The following is a 22256-nucleotide window of genomic DNA, read 5'->3' as shown; positions in this document are numbered from 1 at the left end:
ATCGAACCTGTGTCTCCTGCATTGCAGGAGGATTCTTTACGGCTGAGCCACCAGGGAAGCCCTTGTCATTAGGCAATTTGTTTAATGTCAGTGTTTCAGTTCCCACAATTATTAAAATGAAGATAATAAGATCATCTCATACTTCCGTGAGGGTTAAATAAATTACAGTAAGTTATAGTGTTTAATATGTGGTAAGCACTTCACCTGACACACTCCATATGTGTTTGCAATTATTACGTTTTATACATATATAAAACATACTCAAATTATAAGGAACTCAGGCAAGCACCAATTCCTTACTTTATGATAAAAGAAGAAAGGACAACAAAGCAAATAACTGTAATTAACCACAATAGAGGGTTTACTATTCGCCAGGAACTGTGCTGGAAACTCAGCAGGTGTTATTTTACTTACTCCTCCCAACAATCCCTAAGATGGGTGCTACTAACATCTCCACTTTTCAGCTGCGGAAAGTGAGGCACAAAGAGGTGAAGTGAGTTTGCCCAAGGTTCAGTTCAGTTGCTCAGTCATGTCTGACTCTTTGCGACCCCATGAATCACAGCACACCAGGCCTCCCTGTCTATCACCAGGGAGTTTACTCAAACTCATGTCCATCGAGTCGGTGATGCCATCCAGCCATCTCATCCTCTGTCGTCTCCTTCTCCTGCTGCCTCCAATCCCTCCCAGCATCAGGGTCTTTTCAAATGAGTCAACTCTTCGCATCAGGTGGCCAAAGTATTGGAGTTTCAGCTTCAGCATCAATCCTTCCAATGAACACCCAGGACTGATCTCCTTTAGGATGGACTGGTTGGATCTCCTTGCAGTCCAAGGGACTCTCAAGAGTCTTCTCCAACACCACAGTTCAAAAGAATCAATTTTTCAGTGCTCAGCTTTCTTCACAGTCCAATTCTCACAGCCATACATGACCACTGGAAAAACCATAGCCTTGACTAGACGGACATTTGTTGGCAAAGTAACATCTCTGCTTTTTAATATACTATCTAGGTTGGTCATAACTTTCCTTCCAAGGAGTAAGTGTCTTTTAATTTCATGGCTGTAATCACCATCTGCAGTGATTTTGGAGCCCAAAAAAATAAAGTCTGACACTGTTTCCACTGTTTCCCCATCTATTTGCCATGAAGTGATGGGACCAGATGCCAGGATCTTAGTTTTCTGAATGTTGAGCTTTAAGCCAACTTTTTCACTCTCCTCTTTCACTTTCATCAAGAGGTTCTTTAGTTCTTCACTTTCTGCCAAAAGGCTGGTGTCATCTGCATATCTGAGGTTATTGATATTTCTCCTGGAAATCTTGATTCCAGCTTGTGCTTCGTCCAGCCCAACGTTTCTCATGATGTACTCTGCATATAAGTTAAATAAGCAGGGCGACAATATACAGCCTTGACGTACTCCTTTTCCTATTTGGAACCAGTCTGTTGTTCCATGTCCAGTTCTAACTGTTGCTTCCTGACCTGCATATAGGTTTCTCAAGAGGCAGGTCAGGTGGTCTGGTATTCCCATCTCTTTCAGAATTTTCCACAGTTTATTGTGATCCACACAGTCAAAGGCTTTGGCATAGTCGATAAAGCAGAAATAGATGCCCAAGGTTACAGGCCAATAAAGACTTGAACCCAGATATTTGTAATTCCAAACAGCAAAGTCCGCACTCGCTTTCACCTGTCGGTGATGATCGCCTTCCTCTGGTACTGGAGGCTCTGCCCCGCCCCTCGCCTAACCCGGCCCCACCCCTCCAGTCGGCCCCGCCCCTCTCACTACCTCGCCCCGCCCCCTTGTCCGGCCTAGCACCTTCCTGCTGGACTCGAAGGCCCCGCCCCTCCCCTCTGTGGGCCCCGCCCCCGCAGAGGGTCTCTCCTGAGGCCCCGCCCACGTGGCCCCGCCCCCAGGCCTCGCTGTCGCCGCGGACGCCGTTCTCGGGCTCCGAGTCGCCATTTTGCTCCTGGACAGGCTGCCTGGTGACCGGCGCTCTCCTCCTTCGGCAGCGGAAGCTGCGGCGGGGCCGGGGCTGGGGTCGGGGCCAGGTAGGCGGGCGGGAGCCGGCGACGGTGGTGGCGCGGCCGGCGGGCCGGGCCTGTGAGGCGCAGGTACAGGGGCGGGGGGCTCGGTGGGGGCCGGCCGCGTGCCGCCCACAGCGCGGTCCGATCTGTCGGGGTCCGCGGGCCTGGCGCGAGGCCGGTCCGGCTGGTCTGGGACCTGCGGCCGCGGGCGGAAGCGCGGTACCGGGCCGGCCTCTGTCGCCCGGAAAGATGCTTTCTTCCTCGGCCGGCCCTCAGAGCCCGAGGGCGGCGGGGATGTGGCTGCGAGGCAGGCTTCTGCTGTTCAGGGCCCCTCACCCCCACCCCGACTGCACAGTGATGGTGCGGATTTTTCCCCCTTTTATTGACACTGCCGCGGTTTGGGTGTGTAGCTTTTGCAAGGAGTAGGAAATTCGGGATGGAGATTTGGAGTGAGAAAGTGTGATTTCTCATGTGTGAAGATGTTCCGTACACAAGTATAAGTGATTCGCCCACGTTATTGAACCCCACAAAATCCTGCCCGTCTCCTCCCTATTCCTGTCCCGACTTGGTCCATTGCTCTTATCACCCAGTTCCGCTTGTACCCGCTTAACACGCACTTTCACACAGTCTGGGATATTTACTGGGATATTTTTTATTATGTTGAATGTATATTCAGAGTTTTACTTAATTACCCCCATTATGTAACTTTTCCATATGTTCATGGTCATCCTCTTAGAAAAACCATGCAGTGGCCATCATTGAGCTTTTTCCTTCTTTCCCTACAATAAATTCTCCAAAGGGGAAATACTGAGTCATGTGTTCTTTCTTTGGCACGTGATATAAATTGTTCTCCAAACAAGGGGTGTTTACTACAGACATTTTTATAACCTGGTGTTTGTCAGGTCTTCCCCCCCTGTAATGCGGGGTGTTTGGTCACCCTCCTTGGTTTTGGGAGACAAGCTGAAGCTGACCTGGTGTCTGCTGCTTCCAGGAGGGCCACCTGGAGGAAGTGTCTTCATCTCCAAGCCGCCCCCAGCACTGTGTCTGAAAGGGGTCGACTTGTAGTGTAATACCTGCTTTACTGGGTTGTCATAAGAATTCAGAGCACTCAGAAAATGGTATTTAGCTGAAAGAAAACATTCTGATGGAGAGACAGCAGAGTGCCTGGGATCCCAGAGGCATGGGGGCTTAATTACATCTAGGCTTTACCCTTGTGATTCTTTTAGAATTCACATCCCCAAAATGTGAAGAACATCAGAATAAAAATAATAATTCTTTATGGCACCTTTGAGCTTGCAAACTGCTTTCAACTCTTTGTGTTAATTAGTGCAGCTCAATGAGGTCAGGCTTTATTCGACCAACATATGTTATCTGACAGACGTGTACTGAGCCTCTCCCTCTGCCAGGTGCTGTTCTAGGCCCTGGGTACACAGCAGAGAAGAGCATAGTGGGAAGAAGTCTCTGCTGTCCTGATCCTTAAATTCTGCTGGGGAAGCTGTCTTTAGCAGGCTTCTATCTCTTGTCCAGAGGGGAAAGCCAAGAACGGGTAGCTGGTAACTGGGGAGACAAATTGGCTCTTCACACTGCAACTCCAGCTGTCTTCAGATGGAGGGTGTTTACACACCTTGATGCCAGGTGTGTGACACCTTTCTCGTCTGAGGTGTGGATGAGTTTTTTTATGATGACTGCTAGTACTTACAGAGCAAGTGGTCTTTCAGTGAGGTTTGGTTCATGAGACTTTGAACAGATTGCCCCATCTCATTCAAAGAGAAGTATGACCCACTTTGTGTGAAGTGCTGAGATTCTATGGAAAGGGCGTGTTTTCATGTGTTATATATAATTCTCACACATTCCAGAGTTAATTTAGGATAAATGTAAGGGTGAATGAAGTTTATGGGGCGAGAAATAGGAATGTTGTCTTTACACTGTGTTCACACTAAAACCTTGTGCTAATGAACTTTCTGCCCTCCCATCCCAGTGATTATCTTGCTTCTGAGGATTTTCTTTAAAACTCTTCCTGAAGCTTGGAAAAGAACACAATTTGAGTTTACAACAGGAAAAGGAGAACTGAAACTAGCAGCTAGTTCTGTTGTTTGACAAGCTCTTGAAATGGACAGTCGCAGAACATGGCTGTACTGATACTTGTTCCCAAACACTCTCCCTGCCTGTGGCATGTTGGGGTCTTAGGTTTTGACTATTGAAACCTTCTGCCTGGACTGGAACCCTAGAGAGCATGGTCAGTGATGAAGGACTTAAACCATGATCAGTAATGCCAGGCCCAGGCCAAGAGCGCCATCTTGAGATAGGCTGAGGACTGCCGAGGGGAGAAAGAATTTGAGGTTTCCCATAAACCTTCAAGGAAGGGACAAGGCCCAGAGGTGGCAGCTGCCAGGAAAGTAATCATTGTGTATTCTGAGGAAGGATTTGGAATGGCTGGGATATCCCTCAGGGTGTGGGCATTGGGTCCAGACTGTTCAGGTGTCTGGAGTGGCTCATTGGTAGGAGTTCTAGAGATGGACTGAGTTACTTCTGAGGACTCTTCCTTCTCCTCAGACACTGATTCTTAGTGTTAAACGTCCACTCAGGAACACCGTTTTCCTTTAAGAAGCTTCTTATTTGAAGACTGGGGGATGTAAAAAGGTTGCCACCCCTGTGCATATTACGTGCTTGTTCAGTAGATAGGGAAAATATTACGAGCTGACTCCTCGTAGCTTCAATTTACCAAGGGTATCCTGTATGTGGGGCAGTGTGTTAAGTGCTGTACAGGAGCTAATCTTACAGTGACCCTGTAAGGTCAGTATTCACAGTGGCATGGATGAGGGTGCGAGAGGTTAGTTTATGTGAGATTTTGCAGTAAGTTGAGGGCAAATAGGAGCTAAGATGCAAACCTGGGTTGACTCTAAAGCTTGTGTTCATAACTACAGGAAAATGAGCTGTATTTTGTTTAGGAACAGAGGTCTGTTCCTAAACACAGCCATAGAGGGGTTGAGAGGTGGTGTTAGAAGACAACCAGGATCTCCTCCAATTATGAGTGTTGAGGGTTAAATAGTATTCTTTCTTTCACTTGCACCAGCCCCCTTGCCCAGACGCTATGCTGTAAAGCTGGGTCGGCATGCATTTTCTGTAGAGGGCCAGGTAATATTTTAGGTTTTGTAGCCCACACCTAACTCTACCATTGCATCCATAGACAGTTTGTAAACAGTGAGCTTGGCTGTGTTCCAGTATAGTTTTATTTACAGGAATAACCTGTTTTGGCCTGCATGTACCTTGCTCATCCCTGCTCCAAAGCCACTTTCCAGTATACATACCAGTGGTCCTTCTTGGTCTCCTTAGGGCTTTGGCCAGTTGTTCATGTTTCTCTTTGTAATTAATAGGCCAAGTCCAGTGGGATGGCCCACGTTTCCCACTGTGAAAGGCCTCTGAAGAAGTGTTTTCTCCTAGCCTGCTTGTGGGACCATGAGTCACCCACCCGTGCCCCCTGGCAGTTGCTGCAGAGGAAGATGCGTGCACAGGGAGGCCTGTTTGGGTTGGTGACCTGGCTGCACCAGGGAGCCCTGGCAACGGTTAAAAAGTGCACAGTGGGTCTCTCCTTTCTGCTTGGGTTCTCAAATATATTGTTTCAAAATAAAGCAGATTAGAGATAGATATGTATGATGGTCCCTTTTTATGTTACAGATGAATTTTTATACATTTTTTTTTAATGGGGATCACATGTGTGAATGTGTAAACAGCCCGATGGTATCTGTATCAAACCAGTAATAAGAACTTGTCTCTTCCAGGGAGGTAGGTGGGAGGAGCCTGGGATCGGATCAGAGCTGGTGACATTAGTCTAAACTCTCATGTTTCAGTTTTTTACAAGAACGTACTTGTGTAATTAAAATTTAAGAATAACAAGATATGGACTCCAGGCTTTTGCTCCCTCTACCAGCCTTCCAAGAGCCAGCCGAATAAACATAACGGCTGCGTTAATGTGGCCGGCTTGCTCGGAAGACTCCTCCATCCCCCCAGGCCTCCTGGACTGCTGATCCTGCACCCAGTCCTCTGCCTGCCTTTCTCCATCAGGATACTCGCCCCAGAGTGGAAGGAGGAGGAACATGTGGATGACTCTGAAGGCTTCTAGGCCAGGGTCTTTCTGTGTGCCTTGCTGCTGGTCAGTTATGTGGCTGAGTCACTTTCCTTCAAGATTATTGTAATCTGCTCAACCTTGTGTTCCAGTTGAGGAAAGTGCCGATGACCTGGTCAGGCTTAGACAGGACCCAGGACAGCTGCAAGGCCGAGGAGGGGGTTTGTGGTAAACAGGTATTACAGGGAAAGCTGGGTGTGGATGGGTTATTTATTCATTGTTTAAGGATCAGTCAGTTCTTGTCCTTGCTAATGGCTCTGCCATTTTTCTGTGTGTTAATCCAGGAGGAATTTTGTTGTCAGAAACTAAAAGGAGGTTGTCGTAATTGACTTTAAGCAGCAAACAGTAAAACACTGAGCTCTTCAGCTCCACCTTTCTTGTAAGTTTATCATTTATTCCCAGTAGTCAAGAAAATAATTGAGTCGTATGATGACATCTTTCCATAAATTCAAATAGACTCCCTGCTTGTCCATATACCCGTTCAATGTGAAAGACTCTATTGTGGTAAAAACTAATTTCCTTCAGCTCATTTGCTGTTCAAAAATACTCAGGTGTATTTCATCTCATATGACAGTTTTTAACATATTTGGTATCTTTCTAGGCGCTGAGAATTGGAAAACCAAGAAGGTTTTGATGTTTTGTGTGGCGCCACCTGAATCAGAAGCCAAGATGAACATAACCAAAGGGGGTCTGGTGTTGTTTTCAGCAAATTCGAATTCATCATGTATGGAGCTTTCAAAGAAGATCGCTGAGTGAGTATAATCACACTGTTAAAGTCTGTGCTTGTTCAGTGGTGGTTTACGTTTGATATTCATATTGGCGCTGGTGTTAACTTTGACAGCGAACATTTTACAGTGAATCTGCATGTCATCCGTGCACTCAGGGTTCACCTTTTGTAAACTGTCATCACTCCTACACATGGATTCAGGAGACATTTACCAGGGACTCCTGAGTACCAGCTATGGTGTGAGCTGCTACATTTGTATAGAGCTCTTTGAGTACAGAGAACAATGAAGTGTCTATACTATATGAAGGTAGTTCACAGGTTACAATTCAGTATAATTTTAGTAACTTATTAAATAAATATTGAACCCCTGCTGTGTACTATACTTTGATCTAGATACTGGGGTATAACAGTGAACAAGCCGGTCAGAATCCTTCCTTCTTTAGTGGAGGCGCCAGTCAAGGAGGAAGTCAACAAACACACAAACAGGATAACTTCAGGTAGTGATCTGCGCAGGAAAATCAGAGATGGGGCAGGTCGTACCACCTTAGCTCAGGTGCTCAAGTGCCTGTAAACCTGTGGGTGGAATGTGAATTGAGAAACAGGAAATGGCAGCAAGTAGGAGTTGGGGCAGAGCCCTCCAGGCAGAAAGGGGACAGCAGGAATGTGACTGGAGTGCAGGGAGCCCCAGGACTGGGTAGGTGTAGGGTGGAGGTGTGATGGGCTAGGTGACCAAACAATTTGAGATCCACTTTAAATTTTATAATAGCAATATCTCTATTTTTAAAATTTGTTTTATTTTCATCAATTTCTAAATCATCTTAATAGTAAAGATGTATCTGTTTTATTACTGTTTCCGCTTTTTCCCTCTTTCTCTTCTCTAGGCGGCTGGGGGTGGAGATGGGCAAGGTGCAGGTTTATCAGGAGCCTGACCGAGGTGAGTGATCCTGTTCCCTTGTGATGGCTTTTTTGTGGTACCTGCCATTCCAGCCCGGCCCTCACCCTCCGTGACTGAGCAGTCAGCCTTAGTGTCCAGTGAGTTCTGTCTGTAGGAAGGCAGACAGGGGTGGGCCATCATGGTGTTCCCACTCCCACTAATACCAGCTACATAGAGAATCTGGGGCCGGTCACAGCTGGGGACTTAGAGGCTCATCCTCAGACCTCACCCGAAGGCAGTTGCTGTCAGCTGACGGAAGCATGAGCTTGGCCTGGGTTGAATCTGTCCCCTGAGGCAGAGTGCATGTGTCTGGTGTGGCCCTGGTGTCAGGTGGCATTTTCAAAGTGTGTTAATCACAGTGTGTTCATTATCCTCCATGGAACCTAAAGCCTTGTAGTGAGTTTGTAACACTTCCAGTTTCCATAGTTTATAACCTTGGGGAATGGTGCAGATTTTCCTGTGGGTTTTTTAAAAATGATGTGCCTTGTTCACCCTTCTTCTCATTTCCCCTTTTCCTGTCAGAAACAAGAGTACAAATTCAAGAATCTGTGAGGGGAAAAGATGTTTTCATCATTCAGACTGTTTCAAAGTGAGTAGCTTATCCACCAGAAATGTTGTTGCTTTCTGGGTCTCTGTTTGGGCTTGAATGTCTAGCATAATAAGAGTTACCCAGACAAGAAGGGCTAAGATTGTTTTAAAACTAACCTGATCTTACTCAACTGATCTTTCTGACATAGCTGCTGACTTTCCTGTGTCCTTTCTGTGTGGGAATAGCTGCACACTGGGGGAGAGGCATGGGACAGTGAGCACCTGTGACGTTCACTGTCAGGAGCCAGAGTCTCATAGAGCTTATAGGGAAGCTCTACTAGTTCCCAAAGAGAACATGCAGCAGGAGAGGTGTTCACTTAGTTGGGGTTCTTAAAGCTTTTCCTGCAGATAATTTAAATGTGATCACTATGTGCTGTCCTGCCACGTAAGTTAAAGGAGAAGAGAGACGGTAGTGAAGGCAGGTATGTCTCTGTCTGCCGTGACTTCTGGGAGCTGTGTGTTCTAGAAATTGTCGAGTCACAGGCCTGTGCACTAGGGTAGAAGATTCAGTGCAGTGAGGTGTCTGCACCATTCCTTTATCAAACGCCACTCTGTCTACACATGTCCCTGAAGGCTCTTAGATGAAAATTTTAACTCAGCAGTTTTTAATAATGTCTAGAAATGAGTTTGTATAGTACATCAGTTTTTAGCCTAGAGATTCCAAAAATTGCTGCATGCTAAATGTACATTTATATGTAAAATAAGTGCCTCTTTTTACTAAAAGTTTAAGAAAATGTTTAAGTGAAGAAAATTATGTCCATTGACTTAAGTTTTCTGTAATCCAGAGAACCTGCTCACCCGAAATCTCCAGGCTTCCCATTGCTCTTTCATGCACTCACTTTTTCAGAAACATGTGTCAGGTGTGCAAGAGGTGTGAAAGATTAGAATGCATCACAGATCCTGATCTTCATGGAACCTGTGTTCTGTGACATGCAAGTGACATAATGAACAAGTAGATTATCCAGTTTGTCAGGAGGTGACAAGGTCTGTGGGGAAAACCAGCACAGTGTGCAGGGAAACTGGCGTGACGGTGGCAGGAGGCTGGAGTGAGGGTGGATCGGTGGGTGACCTCTGACAAACACTGGAAGCCAGTGCCAGCTGGCGAGGAGGTCATTCCAGGCAGGAATGGGGGGCCCTGGACGGAGGGCCCTCAGGTGGCGTGAGGACTGGCATGGAGGGGCATGGAGAAGGAGTAGGGTGCAGAGAGGGAGTGGGGAAGGGGCCTCAGGAGCCCGGTGGGGCCTCAGGCATCTGCCACAGGCTGAGTAGGAAACCATCCCTGGGTCCTGGGCAGAGAGTCTGTGTTCTGACCGTGACTCTAAGATCAGCCAGGTGCTATGCAGAGAGGGGCGGCAGACAGACTGCCAGGCACAGGGGGAGGGGGCGGGGAGTGTGTGGGTGCAGCTGTTGCCGTCCCTTGGGGAGGTGGGCCTTGGCCTGGGCAGCGCTGGAGTGTGAGATGCTGCCTGTGTCTGGACAGGAGGGCAGCTAAGGATGCCTCTGGGGCTCTGTCCTGAGTAAACTGGAGTGAACAGTGCTGTTCTTGGTGGGAAAGGAGGTAGAGTCATGGCAGAGAGGCAGCGTGGGGGCTACTGATGGAGGCCTGAGAAGAGTGGTGTTTGTCTCTTCTGTGTGTCTGGAGCCTGTCTTGGCCAAGGCGAGCATGGCATGTTGCTGATGCTTAGCTGGGACTGAGAAAGGTCGTGGCAAGTCTGACACCCTCCCTGCTGGTCTTCGCCCTTGGGTTGCAGGGATGTGAATACCACCATCATGGAGCTCCTGATCATGGTGTACGCCTGTAAGACCTCCTGTGCCAAGAGCATCATCGGCGTGGTCCCCTACTTCCCCTACAGCAAGCAGTGCAAGATGAGAAAGAGGGGCTCCATCGTTTCCAAGCTGCTAGCCTCCATGATGTGCAAAGCTGGTGAGGGGCCGGCATTGATGGTTGATGGGGGTCTGGGAGTTGCATTTTTACCTGAGGAATCGTAAAGCCTCATCTTCACTGACTCAGAGCATTGGACAGAGCGCCCAGAGTGATGTAGCTTCCAGATGGTGAATCTATAACAGACGCCCATGCTCACAGTTTGCTCCTGGTCCAAACTCTCTGAACACAAACCTCATGAGGACAACTTATTTTTTCCTAAATTCTTTGTTTAAAAGATTAAAAAGTTGAAATGGCAGGTGGCAGTCCTATTGAGGCCGTTTTTAAAGTAGAAAAGGCATTGGAATCAGCTACTCTAACACAGCAACTCTCTTTATTTTCACCTCTTCTCTTTCCCAGGACAGCTTGGCATATTTTGCAAACCCTATGTGTTATTTTGTGTTGTGCATTTTTCAGTAACATCCTAAGTGTCTCCTCTTGTTTCTAAATAATTTCAGAGTTGTTACTCTGTGTGTGTGTGTGTGCACACGCACACAAATGTGTACTTGTGTATATGACCATAGAAGGCACACATCACAGAGTTGCACAGACAGAAAAGAATAAGAAGTCCCCATATCACTACCTTTTAACACACTTAATGCAGAATAAATTTCTCCTGTAGCATTTCAAAGAAGACAAAACCAAAACAGAAAATGACCAGACCTGAACCCCAGTGACCTCCAGGCACACCCTGTTGAGAACTTTGCTGAAGGGAGCAGATGGGCCATCGAGCTCCCAAGAAGGTCCCCTGCCCTCCTAGTCTTGCTCATGATGGGCCACCAGGCTTTCTTGCTCTTTTGGGCAAATTTTGCTTTATAAAATTTTTCCAATTGAATTATATGTATGTATGTGTATGTGTATGTAAGTATTTCCATTTCAAATATCCTTCAAGGAGCCAGTGGGATGAAGATTCTTCATTTTTCCCAGTTACAGGCATGTGAGGTTTATCTTAATATCTGAAGATATTATGTCTTAATCTGGCTTTATCACGCCTACTGACACAACTTCAGGGAGAGGGAATCTCTCTCATAGAATTATCAGAGGCGTTTCTTCATTGCTGTGATTTTGTCTCTTTTAAATTGGTGTGAAAACCGTGCATCTCTCTGTAAGGAGAATCACCAGTCTTTTCCTTCTGAGGGGGGAAAGCCCAGGTTCCCACCTGCTTAGGAGAGGGGGCATCCCCATGTTCACCACCCGGATACTCCCCAGAGCCCTTGCTCTTGGGGCCTCAGGGAGGCGTGGTCATTCATCAGCTCTATGTCCAGTCCCTCCCCGTCTCTGGACAGTAGGGGCGGGGAGCCTGGTAATGACAAGCTTCCCGTCAAGGTGACCAGCCACGTCCAAGAGCCTGTCTCCAGAGCTTTCAGGAGCTCTGTGTCAGAGATGGGGTCACAAACCAGATGTGACAACAAGAGATACTCCCGGTGCTCTTAGCACTGAGGGAGTGACAAGGGGTTAGGAGTTCTGTCCTGGGGGCAGAGACCAGCATTTATATTTTCTATTATCTCATAATCTCATTGTACTAAGAATCTGAGGAATAAAGATGCTGAGTTTTTGATGAGAGAGTAATTTTAGACAGTAATTTATTCCATATAGTATCTTGTTTTATATAGTGCTTATTCATACAGTGCAACTGGTCATGAAACAACCTCTGTGTGTGTGTCTGCTTTGTTTTCAAAGGTCTGACTCACCTCATTACTATGGATTTACACCAGAAGGAAATCCAGGGCTTCTTCAATATTCCTGTTGACAACTTGAGAGCATCTCCCTTCCTCTTACAATACATTCAGGAGGAGGTGAGTTAGCTCAGACTTCTCAACCTTCTATTTAAGGCTGAAACATGCATCTCCATCTCCTTGGGCTCGATGAAGGATTAACATTGACGTGTTCTGCTTAAAGTTGACTTTATGAATATAACTGGTGTACTTGAAACTCTTCATCTGTGGAGCTCTGAAAGTTGCTCTTTTTTCTCTTGGACCTCAGGTGCCTAGAATCACCAGCCTGGGCTGGACCCTCTGCAGGGCACTCCCTAGCTCCAGCCTGGGGACTGTTCTGAATCCTGAATCCTCTTAGTGCCTTCTGAATTTACCTTCTCTCCCTCTACAATATACACATAGTTGCAGATATTGATTTGTATGGGGGGAAAAAAAAGGAGTTGATATATTGTTTGTGTTGTTCTGAAACTTTCTTTCTTTTCCTGTTGTTATGTAACTTTCTTTCCTTTCCTGAACTGGTGGTCTTTCCATGTTCAGATAAATAGGATTACCTCTTTCTTCATGATTGTTACACAGTATTCCAAAGTTCAGACCAACTGTAATGGATAGTACTTTCTATGCCAGTGAAAATGTTTACTCTGCCTTCAGAATGGCAGCTGAACTGCCCAGTGTGACTAGAGAATGGAATCCTTGATTTCATTTGAGTTTAGTTAATTTAAATGTAAGTAGTTGCCTGTTTAGGTGTTAATAGCACAAGTTAAAAGAGCCACAGGTTTTTCATCCATTTCCCTCCTGGCTGGATATTAGGTGGTTTAATTTTTCATTCTTTTAAGTGAAATATTTTATTTTCAAAAAATTTTTAAATAATGTTGCACTGAAAATTCTTTTCTCAGTACTTAAAGTACTTCAGTACTAAAAGCAGTACCTGCTTTTCTCAGTACTTAAACAAATGCTCTTCGAGATATACTAGGAAGTGGAATCATGATTGAAAAGTATCTACATTTTTAATATTTTACTAAATACTGCAAAAATTAAGATTGTCTGAAGGGCTGTATTAATCTGCACTTGGACAGAATTCCCCCATGTGATAGTGCTTTATCTTTTTGCTGTGGTTTTGAAATCTTTGCATGGCATGTCCGTGAACATCTATGACCCATGAACCAGCATCCAGTGAGATGAACCATCTTCATACATCTCACTGGATGCTCAGTGGGGCCTTTCCATCCCCTACGAATTTTGTTTTCTGTAATTTGGATTTTTCATTTCTTTCTTCAGGAGCTTTTAGATATTGAAAATCTTGTATCTAGTCTATATGTTATTTAACTGTGTTTTGTTCAAGTTTTGCTTTTTCCTGTACTGAATTGGTGGGTAAATTCCATGGCTTGCTCTCGCTGACATTTTCTTACAACCGTGTCCATCCTGCCCCTGAACCAGCCAGCTGCTGACCTTCTTACTTTGACCATAATGAACTCCACCTTCATAACAACTTGTTCTTTCTTTATGCATATGATTTCCTGTTTTGAGTCCCAAGGAGAAAGTAGACCTGTTTTTATTAAAAAATCCTTTCTTTTAAAGTTTCCTTTTCTTTGCTTTAGTAACTGTTCCTTCGTTAGTTATTTCTCCTCTTGGTTGGGTTTGGTGCTGTTTGATGATGTTCCATGAGGCATGGAAGTACATAAAACAGTTCATAAAGACTCCCAGGAAAGATGAGGAACATGCGAAAATGAAAATATTTTGTGCTATTTATGTGTATAGATGGACCAAATGAAGAGACATCTTATCCAAGTAGGTATATCTATAATAGAACCTTCTTCAAATTCATCAGGGTTTTGTTTGTTTACTGAGTATTGATTATTTAGTTTTTTCCACATGCTAGGCATTGTGCAATATTCTAGATGGTGGTGAGTGCTTACGTTCCAATTCACCAATCTAGCATAATTGTGAGAAATCAATGGGGATATATCTGAATGGAATAACATAATTTAATGAAGTGATTAGATTTTAAGCACATGATTTGAAAATATTGCCCAGATGAAATCAGAAACAGCAAACTACTGCTTAGCTGAAAAGCATTGCTAGTTCTGTCCTGTGAACTCTGAGGAGTTGGTACTGGGTGTCTCTTCAGTTGTTGTCATCTTCATCCAGATCACTCAGATGCTTAGAGTGAAAGGCTTCAATGTAGACAGACATTTGCTTGTTTTCTTAAAGGCTCTTAGTATCTTTGTAAAGAGTGCTGGGCCGATTCTGTTAGCAGTTTGGTTTCTTTCTTCATTGGCTGTGACAGTTACATTAAGTAGTCACTTGTTTAGAAGTTGACAAATGCCTTCGATTCAGGTACAGTGAATATCCTCCTTGGGCTGTGAAATTACATGTAACAGGGGTCCGTGAGAGGACTTCCTGTTGACTTTATAAAAACATCTTTACTGCCACTTAGATATGAGCTTATTACTGATTAACTCTACTTTTTTCTTAAAATAAGTCTGTGAGATTCATGCCTTGATGATAATTTTTTTTCTTAGGTAAGCATTTCTTCATTTTCCAAAGAAGAAATTTACTTTGAGTTTTCTCTCTTTTTGGAAAATGTTCATGTGACCAGCTGACATTTCTGAGTGTGTTGGGGTGTTGCTTTTTATTGACTGTGGAGCTGGTGTGAGCAGCCTTTTGAGACATGGCAGTCACCCAGCCTCTCCTCTTCTCAGATCCCAGACTACAGGAACGCAGTCATCGTGGCCAAGTCTCCGGCCTCAGCCAAGAGGTAGGTGGGAGCTCACAGCTGCTGTGCAAAGCCACACCTGAGTCCAGCCCATTGAATCCCAGTGTTCTGGGTACCATTGCAACAGCTCCCACTCTGGCCCTTGCTTTTTGACCTGGGGACTGACAGTGTACAGCCTGTCTGCCGATTTCATTTATTAGGTGATGATTCATCATCCTCCCTTGTCCCAGTCCCCGTCTGTGACTGCCGGTCACATTTCCTACCAGAAACAGTCCAGGACTGTAGAGTCCTAGTCCTGCACTTGGGTAGCTGCCGGTGGTTCATCTTCACATCTGTGATTTAAAATACCAGCGGCGGGGGGTGGGGGCGGGGGGTGGGATACCAGCGAATATATTTTGAGGTTGTTTACTGCCTTTTATTCAGAGAACTCAGTAATTTATTAACAGATAATTCTATCCAGCCAAGAAGCCACTGATTGGTATGTGTTAAAAAGTGACATTTTACAAAACTTTCAGACATTGCAGTTGTGCAAATGGGGCAGTGCTGAGAGTTCCATGTAACTGGAGTAACTGATAAGACGGGGGTACAGAACCTGCAATTGTGTTTGACTGAAAGGGTGTCAGACACAGACATGCCCTGGGGGTGGTGTGGGTTCTAGAAAACAGTGTCTCAGTAAAGTGAGTCACTTGGACGTTTGGTCTCCCAGTGCATATAAAGTTAAGTTTACACTATACCACAGTCTATTCAGTGTGCAGTAGTGTTATGTACTACAAACGTACATCCCTTCATCTAAAAATACTTTATTGCTAAAAAATGCTCCCCGTCATCTGAGCCTTCATACTCTGCTGAGTAGTTAGCATGCTTTGTCTCATGTGTTGGTTCTCACTGTTAACCAGGTGAGCAGGTAGAGTGCATAGCTCCAAGTGAGGAAGCAGAGGCTTCAGGGAGGTGAACTAGCCTATAACACAGGCTCACTTGCTGGCTGCGTACCCACAGGCCCCGCAGGGGGACATGTGTCATGTGGGTTCTCCATACTCTGTCCTTGATTCCCAGAAACTTAGGTTGTTTCATTCTCCTTTTTTTACTAATCTCTTGGGAAACTTCGTTTTCTTAGTTCCTGTGATACTTCTCTGTAGACATGAGCAGAAACCACTTTGCGTGGCTGTGACCCATCTCCTGCTCTCCCTAGGGCTCAGTCTTTCGCTGAGCGCCTGCGACTGGGCATCGCGGTGATTCACGGGGAAGCACAGGACGCAGAGTCCGACCTGGTGGACGGGCGGCACTCCCCGCCCATGGTCAGGAGCGCAGCCGCCATCCACCCCAGCCTGGAGATCCCCAGTAAGCACGCAGCCCCCGGTCACTTCCTCTTTGCCATTAAGGCTGACTCAATTTCTTTATTGAATGTGAAGTACTTCTTGTCTTTTTGTTTCTTAAGTTGACAAAAACTGGTACCTTTTTCTGACTGTGACAAATGCATCTCTGATGGCCTCTTAGCAGCGGTCTGTCTGGTCCCAGCAAGACCTATGAACATGCCCAATTTAGACTCACTTGTGGCCCAACAGGGATCGCATTCGTCCACTCAGTAGTGTGTGCTAGAGCAGAGGTTAATGTGGGCAGAAAGCTTTAGGTGCACAAGTTATTCATGGTCCTGTTATTTCTGATGCAAAATACTAGACAAGTAAATAGTTCAGAGGGGAGGCCTTGGTGAAGAATGTCGCATCAGCACAACTCATTATGCAGCCCTTTGAAAGAATTGACTGGAAACAAGAGAAAACCTGAGGAATGTGTGTGAATAAGGCAGAGTGTCTTATTCATTGTCTTCTGCCTGGGTCAGGAGGGAACATGAGGAATGTGGTTGTGACTGGCTGTTGGAGTTGTGCATAAGTTTGTTTTTGTCTTTAAGAAACTTCTTTCAAGCTTTAATAACGCCTTTTCAATGGGGAAAAAAATACTGCTTTTGTTTGAGTCTCTTAGGGAGAAAAAGCTTTTCCTCTAGCCTCTTTAGGTTCACTGCTCAGGAGGCTGCAGTGAAATAAAACTGTCAACAGACAGATTAGCAAGAGAGAAGACAGATTTTAGGAGAAGGTTGGAATTTGGGGCTTAGGGGAAGGGGAGTAGGGCAGGGGCACTGATGGGAAGATGAATGGCTCTTGGAAAGGGCGAGGGGAGACAGGACCGTGTGTGGCGATGTCTGTGTAGGAGCGGCACTGACCTCTGGTCTGGGTGATGAGAGCCAGGCTTCTGTGTTGTTCCTGGATCAGGATTTATGACAACTGAATTCTTTTGGGGGCTCTGCTTTTAGGCAGATAAAGGGATGTCAGGAAATCAGATGCAGCAACTTGTGTGTGTGTTCTCTTCTGACCAGTGCTGATTCCTAAAGAAAAGCCCCCGATCACAGTTGTTGGTGATGTGGGAGGAAGGATCGCCATCATTGTGGTATGTGTGCCTCTTCTGTGTTACTGATTGTCGTATTTACCCTCGTTAGCTTGTCAGCTCACCTTGTTAATTGTGCTGGGGATCGTGCTATGGCCAGGTAAGTCTCACTTAAGTTGGTGGGTGTCTTAGGCTAAATGTTTGCTTTGGTCCAAAAACTGGGAGTTGTTAGGTAACCTCCAACTTCTGTCCGACATGACTCCCAGGACCCTCCTTGGACTCAGACATGTCCTAGAACAGCTCTCAGAACCCAGGCAGACACTTAACTTCCCAGAAGCTCCCTGAACCCTGTGAGAGGGTCATTAACTCCATTTCCAGCCCCCTCCTCTCTCTGGAGGAGTTGAGGGGGCTGAAAATGCCGAGCTTCTCATCATGGCCTGGTCTTTTTGGGACCAGCCCCACCCAGGAGCCCTCCAGAGTCACCTAGTAAAGACAAGAGACTCTTGTCGTGCTCTCGTTACTGAGGCATCTACAGGTGCTTTAGAAGCCTGCTGTCAGGATCCAGGGACAGAAACCACCATATGTATTTTCTATTACCTCATACTGGGAGTCTGTGAGATTAGAAACCACTAGACTGTGTATTTTGTTAATAGTAATTATTGTTTTTCCATTATAAAAATATATATAAGACCCCATTTCCCATACACCTAGGAGAAAATTTGGAAAATAGGAAAAGTAGCACCAAAGGGGAAAGAACCTGGTGGAGTCAAAGCATCTGCTAACAGATGCCGTACTGGGCATGAACGTACAGGTGCGTGTTCCTGGAGCCCCTGCCTGGTGGAGCATTGCTCTGGAGAGTAGGGACAGAGAGACAAGGGCCCAGGGGCCGTGAAGTGACAGCTGTCATGACTGTCCAGCTGGGAGGCCCAGAGGGAACACCACGGAAGCCAGTGACCTTGCTGTCTGGACCAGGTCACCGTGGACAGCGAGCATGTCACAGCAGAATTAGCCCCTCCCCTCTCCCCATGGTCTAGACTCACCTTTGCGCATGTCTTCAGTCCCTCCTCTCTCCCCATGGTCTAGACTCACCTCTGCACATGTCTTTAGTCCCTCCTCTCTCCCTGTAGTCTAGACTCACCTTTGCACAAGTGCTCATGTCTTTTGCTGCGTCTGTAATGTCAGGATGACATCATCGATGATGTAGACAGCTTCCTGGCTGCCGCGGAGACCCTAAAGGAGAGGGGTGCATATAAGATCTTTGTGATGGCGACCCACGGCCTGCTGTCCTCTGATGCCCCCCGACTGATCGAGGAGTCCGCCATCGATGAGGTAACAGAGCCGGGCCACGTGTGGGCACAGCTGCTGGTGTACATGGGCCCCTGTCCTGAGGTCGCAAGAGCAGGTGGAGAGTTAAGAGTGGATTCCTGGCATGAGTGCTGTTTGTTGGTCACTGGCCGTAGCCTCTGCTCCTGACAGCAGCAGTGGGTGGTAGTTTTAGTAACTTCTATCAATGGAGTGCCTGCAAGTACTGCCCGGGGTCAGGCACACATCCACCCTGAGCTCCGATACACTCCTGTGGGGAGAGTGAGAGACATGCAGAGACCTCAGGTTGGGCAGCCATGAGGTGCACGTGGGTTCAGACCCTATTTGCCTGATGCTGAGGCCCAGCTCCCCCTGACAGACACCCGTAATGTGACAGAGAGGAGGGCATGCTGGCCATCTTCGTACCTGCCTGTGGCACCTGGCTGAAGTGAGCCGAGCAGGCGTCCCTGCCCTGCTGTGTCCACCGCGGCCCAGCGCCTGGTTGGTGAAGTGAGCCAAGCAGGCATCCCTGCTGTGCTCTGTCCACCTTGGCCCAGGGCCTGGCTGGCTGGAGAGCAATTGTGTGAATCACATGTTTATTATCTTTTAAGAAATAAAAATGCTGTCTCCTGTACATTCCTGGAAGATCAGGCAGAGAGCCAGTCCGAGTCCTCACGGTGGCCAGGTGATTGCATTCTTGGTGCTGGTTTGGCATGATCCCTGACCGTCCCATTCAAGTCTCGTGTGTGGACTTTCTTGTTATGAGCTGTCTTGAGGCTTATTTTGAAATAGGAAATATGTATTATAAATAATAACTTGAGAAGTATTCCCATCCTCTGTTTCTTTTAAAGAAGGCTGAGGTTTTTTTTTAATTTATAGCTTTTGAAAAATGTTTGTTTCTCCTTTTTTAGATGTTTTATCAAATCTTAACTTTTTAAAATAGCAGCTTTATTGAGATATACTGGAAAGTGAAAGTCGCTCAGTCGTGTCCGACTGTGTGTGACCCCATGGACTATACGGACCATGGAATTCTCCAGGCAAGAATACTGGAGTGGGTAGCATTTCCCTTCTCCAGGGGATCTTCCCAACCCAGGGATTAAACCCAGGTCTCCCACATTGCAGGATTCTTTACCAGCTGAGCCATAAGGGAAGTCCAAAGTCCCCACTTATCCACAGGGGATGGGTTCCTTGGCCTGCCAGGGGATGTCCAAAACTGTGCAGGATAGTACTGAACCCTGTGTGTAGTCTGTGATGAAGTTTGTTAGGCACAGTAGGAGATAAACAATAACTAATGATAAAATATAACTATTATAACAACATACCTTATTGTGCAAATTTAATGCCTTTTTTGTCTTAACTAAGCACTTACCACACACTGTAGCCATAACTTTTGTGGTTTGAGGTACAACAGCAAAACCAGCATGAGTTTGTTTCCTTCTACACAATTTCACAGATGGATGATTCATTCTTACCAGGGATCTTCACAATCTCAGCGCACAAAATTTTTTTCTTTCCCTGAGAACTTTTGCCTTTTTTGCTTAAAGGAAACACTTAGCAGCTTCTCTTTGGTGTATCTGAATTGCCAGTATCACTGCTCTTGTGGTCTGGGGCCATTATTAAGTCAAATAAGGGTCCGCTGGTCACAGGCACTGTGAGTCACTGCCGGGATAGGGTCTGCTGGACAGAGGGATGAGTCCCCTCCCAGATGGGGCACCACGGTGTGAGGTTTCCTCACACTACTCGGCTCTCTGCACGATTTAAGACGTTTGGGTTATTTATTCCTGGAACCTTCCATGTAATGTTTTCAGACCGAGATTGACTGGGGGTAACTGAAACCATGTAAAGTGAAAGCTTGGATGGTAGGTGGGAGGAAGGTCTATAATTCACATGCCTTATGACTGACCCATTTAAAGTATACTAGAAAGACAAATGTCATATATTGCTTATATGTGGAGTCTTTAAAAAATGGTACAAATGAGCCTATTTACAAAACAAATAGTCACAGATGTAGAAAACAAACTTGTGGTCACCAAGGGGGACAGAGGGAGAGGGATAAACTGGGAGATTTGGATTGACATATACACACTATGATGTATAAAATAGATGATCAACAAGGACCTGCTGTATAGCACAGGGCACTCTACCCATCAGTACTCTGTAATGCCATGTATGGAAAAGCAGCTAAAAAGGAGTGGATATGTGCATATGTATAATTGATTCACTGTGCTGTACAACAGAAACTAACACATCGTAAGTCAACTATACTCCAATACAAATTCATTTTAAAAAATTATATAATAATCATCAGTATTTTCACAGAACTGTGCAGCCATTACCACCCCCACTTTTAGAACATTTTCAGGCTGCCACAGTGGAACTCCTTACCTGTTGTCTGCCTCCGTTTCTTCTCAACCCACTCATCTTTAGGTGGCTGCTAATCCGCTGTCTGTCTCTGTTAACAGGTTTACCTAACCTGGCCTTCTCATATAAATGGAGTCGTATAATACATGCCTTTGGTGTCTGGCTCCTTTCACTAGCATAATGTTTTGAAAGTTCACCCGTGTTGCAGCAGGTGTCAGTACTTCATTCATTATTTTTGCCTAATGGTATTTCATTGCCTGGATGTAGCACATTTTGCTTTCTATTCATAATTTGGGTTGTTTCCTCTTTTTTGACTATTGTAAATAACACTATTACGAAACAGGTTTTCAGATGGAGATGTTTTCATTTCTCTTGGGTGTCTACCTAGGAGAAGAATTGCTGGGTCACACGGTAACTGTATGTTTAACCATTTGAGGAACCTCCAGGCTGTTTTCCAACACAGCTGAATCAGTTTGCATTCCCACCAGCAGCGAATGAGGCTTCCAATTTCTTCACGTCCTTTCCCATACTTGCTGTCATGTGTCTCTATAGCTGTCACAGTGGGTACAAACCTTAACCTAAGATGCAGGTTGTGTTCACACTGACTGAACTCATACTGAAGGCAGAGTAGACCCCAGTCCTGGAAGTAGGACCTCAAAAGGGTGAGAATGTGTCACGTTTTCATATCCATCCAGGAGGCTACTTGGTGTTACGACCTCTCCTTTCTTCCTCTTGATTGGCAGGTGGTGGTTACCAATACAATTCCACATGAAATCCAGAAGCTCCAGTGCCCCAAAATCAAAACTGTGGATATCAGCATGACCCTCTCGGAAGCCATCCGTCGGATTCACAATGGGGAGTCCATGTCCTACCTTTTCAGAAACATAGGTTTAGATGACTGAACACTGTTCTCTTAAAAAGTTCCAAGGGCCACACTGGAGTCGTGAGCGTCCGTACTCTGAGGCGCATGCCTGGCTGGATGCATTTCACGGGGGCCGTCTGTGTCTTGTTCCTTCCTTTTGTTAATTTCTATGAAGACAGACCCACTTTTTATGTCCATTTGGGTGTTTGTGAGTTTGAGGGGCAATTTTTATAAAAGAAAAACTATATTCTCCTCCTAAATAGAATAAATTAAGACCTGGTTGTATTCAGTTTAACCGTTTAAAAAATAACTTGGAAAAAACTTTTAAGCTCACAAACGGCCTTTATCGAAAGTTGCTGCAGCCCAAGTGCTTTTAAAAAGTTAGTAAAATAAAATGATCTGCTGTATGATACTGCAGTTGAAAAGCCAAAAAGATTATGCTGTTAAATCCAGTAAATTACATTTTTAGAAACGCTTTTATAGACAAGCATATGGAATATGTGACGGTTATTTATTTTCTGCAACAAAAGAAGGAATAAAAACATACTGTGTTTGTGTGTTTTTTTTTAATTTTGTGTTTTGGCAATGGTTTTATAACTAAAATAAAGTGGAAGCTGAATATCCA

At 45.6% G+C, this 22256-nt stretch overlaps 1 protein-coding gene across 4 annotated transcripts; it reads left to right on the top strand.

The window, feature by feature from the left end:
* Window positions 1–1889: 1889 nt before the first annotated feature.
* PRPSAP2 (phosphoribosyl pyrophosphate synthetase associated protein 2) lies at window positions 1890–22256 on the top strand. Of its 4 annotated transcripts, none has more exons than XM_061143635.1 (13): window positions 1902–2036; window positions 6075–6311; window positions 6420–6514; window positions 6737–6887; window positions 7744–7796; window positions 8319–8385; window positions 10136–10308; window positions 11986–12101; window positions 14720–14775; window positions 15923–16071; window positions 17099–17169; window positions 18289–18435; window positions 21513–22256. In XM_061143635.1, exons 4-13 carry the CDS (start codon window positions 6769–6771, stop codon window positions 21669–21671), a joined length of 1110 nt encoding a protein of 369 aa, XP_060999618.1. In that variant the 5' UTR covers window positions 1902–2036; window positions 6075–6311; window positions 6420–6514; window positions 6737–6768; the 3' UTR covers window positions 21672–22256. The 4 variants fall into 4 exon arrangements, with proteins under 4 accessions (XP_060999622.1, XP_060999620.1, XP_060999618.1 ...); XM_061143636.1 differs by having other exon boundaries at window positions 1962–2036; window positions 6228–6311; XM_061143637.1 differs by lacking the exon at window positions 6075–6311 and having other exon boundaries at window positions 1901–2036.

The sequence above is a fragment of the Dama dama genome, chromosome 5 (genome assembly GCF_033118175.1).
Source record: "Dama dama isolate Ldn47 chromosome 5, ASM3311817v1, whole genome shotgun sequence".
In the NCBI taxonomy this organism is placed as follows: Eukaryota; Metazoa; Chordata; class Mammalia; order Artiodactyla; family Cervidae; genus Dama; species Dama dama.
The sequence above is the reverse complement of the archived record's forward strand: the minus strand, read 5'-3'. Positions and strand labels throughout refer to the sequence as shown.